At 32.4% G+C, this 7,327-nt stretch overlaps 1 protein-coding gene across 1 annotated transcript; it reads right to left on the bottom strand.

Annotated features, from left to right (window-relative positions):
• Nucleotides 1-442: 442 nt before the first annotated feature.
• LOC143546018 (uncharacterized) lies at nucleotides 443-4,613 on the bottom strand. Its single transcript, XM_077037775.1, has 14 exons — nucleotides 4,452-4,613; nucleotides 4,246-4,346; nucleotides 3,503-3,589; nucleotides 2,973-3,123; nucleotides 2,781-2,834; nucleotides 2,389-2,556; nucleotides 2,029-2,168; nucleotides 1,824-1,938; nucleotides 1,751-1,761; nucleotides 1,586-1,667; nucleotides 1,352-1,505; nucleotides 1,127-1,240; nucleotides 948-1,044; nucleotides 443-549 (listed from the first exon to the last, which is right to left on the bottom strand). The coding sequence occupies exons 1-14, from the start codon at nucleotides 4,611-4,613 to the stop codon at nucleotides 534-536; spliced, it is 1,452 nt and encodes a 483-aa protein (XP_076893890.1). The 3' UTR covers nucleotides 443-533.
• Nucleotides 4,614-7,327: the final 2,714 nt, after the last annotated feature.

The raw sequence follows: 7,327 nt of genomic DNA, 5'->3' as shown, positions 1-7,327 counted from the left end.
ACATTCCCTGACCTGTTATCCACACCTATGGATTCCTCCAAATCGTCGTTCAAAATGGAAACGACATTAATTTTGAAAATTTTCGTAACCCGGCATTAGTTGTGAAAACAAATTAGGAAGCTGCATTAGTTATGAAAAAAAACTCCCCAAAAGCTTGCACATGCAATGGAAGGATAGATGTCATTTGCCTTATAACTTAACTTTTTAAAAATATATTTATATATAATATTAAAAGTAAATAATAAATAGCATTAACTATCATAAAAATCCAATCTACTTGGATATAATAAAGAGGTCACCAAAGGGTAGGAAATACACAACAAACCAAGACTTCAATAATCTCAACACCTTTAACCTCACAATTTGATATGCTGCATATCTACTAAAGTTGTATAATAAGTTAATAACATGCCTAGTTTGCATCTAAAGTTCTAAACATCCATTTCTACCAACTTCAATGCCACAACAACAGAACAGAACATTTGTTAGATTGTTTGTTGTAGAACAAAAAAACAGCATGAAGACTCATCCGATCATTTTCTGGTGTTCCTAAAACACAAAACAAAAGGCAAGTTATTGTTCTGGTGAATTTAAAGCTAGCATGTTCTTCATAACTTGCAAAGAACTAAAAAAGATCTGATCTTTTAGAGCAAATTAAGTAGTTTTCAAGATTTCTGATTACGTTAACTGGTCCTGGACTCCTGGTGAGCCCCATGAGTTTTCCCTAACAGGTTCTCCTAGAAGCACAAAAAAATGATCTTTTTTTCTTGGATGTTAAATGTTACATTAGTAATGTTTCACTTTGAAAAAGAAATTGATCTTTTTTGAGCAATTTTAGTAACAGAACAGGATTTGTGATCTGGGATTTCATAAACAAGCCAAAGGGTATAATCTACTTATATTTTTTTTGGATTTTCCCACTAAAAAAAAAAGAAAAAAAATATTACCTTGAATTAGAAATATACTCGTCAACTAATGCCTTTTCTTGATCATTGTAAGCAAACCATTTCTCATCAGAAGTAGCCACATCCTCATAACAAGAATCTGCAAATTTGATAATACAAAATTACAAACACGTAATTTTAAATGCATGATTCGAGTTGTATAAATGGAAGCCGACACGAACCTTGAAGTAACATGCCAAGTTTCTCATAATGGCTTCGCAATTTCCAGAGTTTGCAGCCATTTTTGTCCAGAAGAACGGGCTGTGATCTAACTACATATGATTCACGCGGTACATCTAAAATTGCAAAACAAATCAATGAGTTATGGATACAAACCCTAAACCTTGAAGTACAGAATGAGATATGCAATATAACTATTATTATATGTGGCTAAAGATCCTACAAACCTCTCATTTCCATAGAATTTGCAAGAACTTGAGCGCTTTCGGCCTTCAGTTTTGAAATAATATCATTATGTTCAGAAATTGAAAGCTGGATTCCGTTTCGTGATACTATAGCTTTTACCACCTCATCGTGTACTTTCTTTTTAATATCTTTTTCCTATTTTAAATTCACAATAAATGACCATTTATCGAAACAAAAAACAATAAATTTCAATAATTTTCAGGCCTCAAAAATACCTTCTCTCTATTAGCAATCAGCCTCTCTTTCGCCGCTTTCTTTTCTTCCACATTTTTCTCTTCAATCCACAATCTCAGTTGTCTACAATAGAAAAACAAACCAACCAGATTTAATCAAAACATAAAGCAAGAAATTTTAAAATTTGAAAATATTAAAAACAAAACTTGACTTTACACTGTGCCAAGAGATTCATCACACAAAAAGTTCAAAAGCCGAAGTTTTTTTTTAAAAACTTACTTCATCGTAACCGTTAGGCTGCAAATTAAAACACTCCAAGAGAGAATCTTTAGATGGATACTGAGATTCAGATATACACTCTTTAAAAGCTTCCACCCATGAGTTTTCAGAATATCTGCATAATATTTAAGCACGCGTTACGTGTGTCATTAAGTGACTAGAAAATTGTTAAAAACTTATCAAGCACTTAAATAAAAACACATACCTTTTCCCTAAATTTTCTTCTATCAAAGAGAGTAATCTGGTATGGAACTGAACGATTAACGATTCTTGTGTTTTATGTGCGTTTTCGGATGCCAATTCGCTTAGTAGAATTTCAGACTCTCCTGCCTTTAACTGGAGGACCTAAAATGCAGCAAAAAAAATATAAAAATAAAAAAATGGGGGGGAAATTTAATGAGGCCAAAATGGTAAACATAGATAACCAGACTAAATCAACGGTTAACAGATACGACAAAGTTTGATGTTTGTCGTGTCATGCGACCGTCATACTTTCCATGCAAAAGTTTCCCTATTGAATCCACTAGTTACTTTCCAAATATGAAATTAAATCACTCAAACATACTTCTCCAAATGCTTCACAGAATTCTAATAACTGCAAAGCATGTCCGATATCTCCTGGAGGCAGGTCAATTCCTGCAAGATTGGTCAACTCTGTACCCGGTGGTAGTTGAAGCTCCACATCATGATCTTCACTCGTGTCCTCAACTGTGCTTTTCTCCTCCTGGCAACTCTGAGAAACATTTGGATAAAGTTCATACATGATCATTAAGTTTCACATATTCCCATAAATCATATCAATATATCATGCAACATTAGAAGCATTTGGATGTGCTTCTGTAGTCTGACTTTCTAATAACACAATATAATATAATCATATGTTTTTAGGTTTGGCATCGATAAAATAACCAAAAATGACATTTTTATGAGTTATGATAATGTTAACTTTTGTTTTACCTCCCTTTCACCATCTTCTTTCATCAGTTTCGTTTCGGGTTCATCTCCAGTCTCCTACAAGTCCAGTTTCACATAATCAAGTGAGATCTTCCAATTATTAACACTTCATGCATGTGTGCGTGTGTTTATTTATTTTTGTGTGTGTTTTGGAGGGGTGGGGGGGGGGGGGGTTGTTACTGTAAAGATTTGGACCTCATCATCAGCACTTCTCTTTTTATGAGCACCATACTTTACTTCGGTCACGGCTGCTCCCTCCATATTTAAAAGATTGGAAACCGACTTATACCCGTTTTGTATTGCAATATGAGCAAGCATCCCTGTTGGAATGCATCCTTTCTTCTTCCTACAACACCATCATTTTTAAAACCCTTCAAACTTTAAAGTAGCAAAACCGCCTTCTCACTATACCGTTTAACTAAACTTTTCAAAATCTTGAATATCTTTACAAAACAAGTACTACGGTTTAACTTTTATGTCAACAGAGTACTTGTTGAATACAAAATTGGTATGAATCTTGCAACCAATAGATCACAATAATAGTACCAATAATATAGATTCACATTTTTTTGGAAAAATCTTAAAAAACTCAAACTTTACACCAAAACTTTCAGTCTTTGACCAAAGTCCAAATTACAGTTTGTTTTTTTTTTTTTTTGGTGGATTAGATCTTAATAATAAATAAAAATAATAATAATATATGATGATGATGATGATACACTTACATGCAAAAACTGCAATTACACTTGCCTCTGCATCTAGGGCAAATCCAATCACCAGATGCTGCAGCTTCCTCAGCATTCTCCCCATACCTAATTCAATTCACCAAACAATATCAACACACCACAAACCCTAATCCCCAAATTGTAAAATTAGCGCACGACCGTCCGGAGCCCGAAAATTTAAAAAAAATTATGGTCGTCATCGTCATCGTACTCAGTAAATCCCACCAATAGCAAAGCTATGTTAGGGTTTGAGGAGGGTAAGATGCAGACAGCCTTACCTCTACCCCGTAGGAATAGAGAGGTTGCTTCCGGTAAGACCCCCGGCTCGATAGTAGTTTTGCATCAAGCCTTGGACATAAGGCACATAACACTCAACCATCGGGACACCGGCCGATTGTGCGTATACCCTTGTCTTTCGGCTATCAACACCACCACATGATGACCGATTAACCTTCCGCCACTTTTAACGCTATTTTCATGAGATTAATAAAATAACATCAAAATTAATGTAATTTCACTTTTGCCCACCCGAGGGTTCACACATATATATACATTATATGGGTGCACCGCAAGCAAGGCATAAAATTATTTTTAATAATATTATTTTTTAAAATTATATAATAATTATATTTTTTAAAATTATATATTAATTTATAAAAATATTTAAAAAAAGGGTTTTTTTACGGGTATCCGAAATCTCGAAGACGGGTCTGAATTAGGGCAAAATGAAGCACCAAATTCACCTGTTCATTAGACAAGCTCTACACACATTCAGTGGACACTTCTTATTATTTCCACTCTGATTAGTACACGTCGCCACAAAGTCCAATGTCTTCTGCCGACACTAATTAACAATACCCACAATTACAATTCAGAGGCAAACAATCACCCGATCGTCATCGGAAAACACGCACATTGCATCAATTAATATGAATAATATTATTATTACCTGGTGACATGTTTTCCCGTTCTTTGAGTCGTAGATTCGCCTTCCAATGACGCGAATTCCGGCGGATTTGGCGCCTTTAGGAGGAGGTGACTGAGTTGACTCGGAGTTGGAGTTGGTGTCGGTGGGTTTAGGGTCATCGTCGGGAATTGGGTTTGCAGCCATGGATGTGATCGGAGGGTTGAGATCGCCGGAGGCTGTGACAAATGTTCTCTGGTGAGTGACCCCTTATTATTATTAATTATTATTTTGAAATATGATTATATGTTATTTCATGTGTTTGATGATATCTTTCTAATTAATGGCACCTGTTTGTAGTTATCTTTATTTTTTTACTTTTTTTTTAAAGTATATATAGCCAATGCTTTCAGATCCGGCCCACACGTTGACCCGGACGTCTCAGTGGGCTAACGGTCGGACCGACCCGGAAGAGTGGATCAGTGTTTGACCCGGACGATATCATAAATAACACACACATACATATATATATATATATATATATATATATATATATATATATATAGGTTGAGTTTAATGGACATATCATATTAGTGTGAGAAGTTGGAGAAATCCTTTCAACCAATTAGATTTTTTCTTTTTATTTTTCCATTTAATTAATTGAAATGGTATATTAGTAAAATTTCATTTGTGTTTTTTTTTGTAACTAATAAATCGTATATAGGAAGTTTTAAATTATAATTTTCTTTTCTTTTTTATTTAATTTCTTTTATTCTTTCAATTGTTTTTCTAACTAATCACAATTTCTAGGTTATAAATCGAGTGAGAATATCACAAGAACATGTATCTGCATATTCACTTATGGATTAAAAACATCTCTATGTTTAATATTATACGGACCATCCTACACATCCTACATTATACAGATGATACCATCCACACATCCTACATTATATAGATAATACCATCCTACACTGCGGATCTAACAATAACATACACATCTTAAACATCCTACAAAACATACACAATCCTACAAATACTAAACTTTATACAATATAATGCTACACATGCAATAACACAAACTAAAACAATATTTGATACAAAACAAATTTATGGTTTTTGCTTTACGTTACCCCAACACAACTTAACATATTTTATCCAACACAATAACAATGTTATTCTTACATTTAACTACATTAGTTGATCAATACGGAATAGAAAAATAAAACACAAATTTTATATTACAAAATTTAGCATTTATTTAAAACTTCATCCAACTAAAAAGAACTATGAAATTGCAACAAAAAAAATGTCGTAAAACTATGGATATAGTTATGTTAAAGTCAACAAAATGCATTTATGGCACATGTAATTCAAGGAATGTTAAGGTGTTTCCTAAACAGATTCTTAATAACAAAATACAAATATACCCTTTTGTGTTAAAGTCAATTAATATAAATGGCTAAAATTTACAGTTTTGCCATTTTTATTAATGACCGTTGATCAAATATAATCAATGGTTCAAATTCATTTCTCATACTTCTCACGCTAATATGATTTCTCTACTGAACCGTCATATATATATATATATTAGAAATAGATAAAGATTTGAAGTTAATGTTGGTATTCTATTATCGAACGCTTTAGTTTGCTTTTATAATTGTAGAGATTATGATACATATAAATAATTTATACATAAAAAATTATTAATAATCAAATTTTATGTTCATTTATTATTTATGCACTGCTTTTTGCTTTTTTAATTATATAAGAATTAAGTTTCACCTTTTAAAGACATTGACATAAATATAAATTAGTTGGTTGGCTCATGTGGGGTTTTCAAAGACTTTCTTCACAGCATTTGCGCAAGTATGAGCCCGGCATGCGTTTTGGATTTATTAAAAAATGGTTTTATCGGTTTAATCGACGGTTCACCGGTTCCGATCGAATCGTGAACTATCAAACCGGCCGAGTTATTAGAGAACGGGCTATATCTTGCGAACTGGACCGGCTTATCTACCGGGTCTTGGTCGGACCAGCCGGTCCAGTCCAGGTTTCAAAACACTGCATATAACAAACAACATTTTATTTTGACGTTATTAAAAGTATAGAATTATTAATAGGAAGTTTTATAGATGTGTTTATGATCGGTTTTCAATTAGTGGGTATGTTAAAACGTATTCTGTTAAATACGTAAGAGCATGAATATAGGATAGCTATGGGCATACTCACATGCATGATGAGTATGAGAGCGAGTATGGCACGATTTAATAATTGGGCTATGAAATTGAGATCGTGTGTTACCCCGTATTCAAAAAGTTCCCGTATAATAATTTCCATCTTACAAAATATTATACTACTAGCTTGTATTGTCTAATACAAGTTACATGTTTTGTCATTACTCATTTGACACTCCCACATTAACCCTTATACATTTTCTAAAATTTATTGTTATTCATTTATTGAAAACATATAAACTTTTACTTTTTAATTTACTTAACTAATTCTTAACTTAATAAATTAATCCTCATAATTTAACAACATACCAAGACAAAAATAAAAACCCGAAAATAATTCATAATTATCCTACAAATTATATTTATAATTTTTTATAAGCCAATAATAAAGACATACATTTTTTTTCTAAATAATTTTCAAATTATTAAAATGTTACTTTTATTAATATTAATCAAGGACGTTATAAAACCCATTATTAACACAATACATAATATATTTTACATTTTATTTCAAATGAATTAACATTTTTAAGGCAAATTGGATTTTAATAAGGGAAAATTCTCAAAATAGCCAATTTTAGAGAGAGAATCCCTAAAATAGCCCAAAAGTGTTAAGAATTCCCAAAGAATTTGTATAAATTGTATTGAGCAACACATTGGAAGAAGACCTTAATTATAAGGGAG

The sequence above is a fragment of the Bidens hawaiensis genome, unplaced genomic scaffold, assembly GCF_021521415.1.
Source record: "Bidens hawaiensis isolate Kalapana, Puna unplaced genomic scaffold, B.hawaiensis_p1.1 tig00000904_1, whole genome shotgun sequence".
Lineage (NCBI taxonomy): Eukaryota > Viridiplantae > Streptophyta > Magnoliopsida > Asterales > Asteraceae > Bidens > Bidens hawaiensis.
Note: the sequence above shows the minus strand (reverse complement) of the source record. Positions and strands in the feature narration are given on the sequence as shown.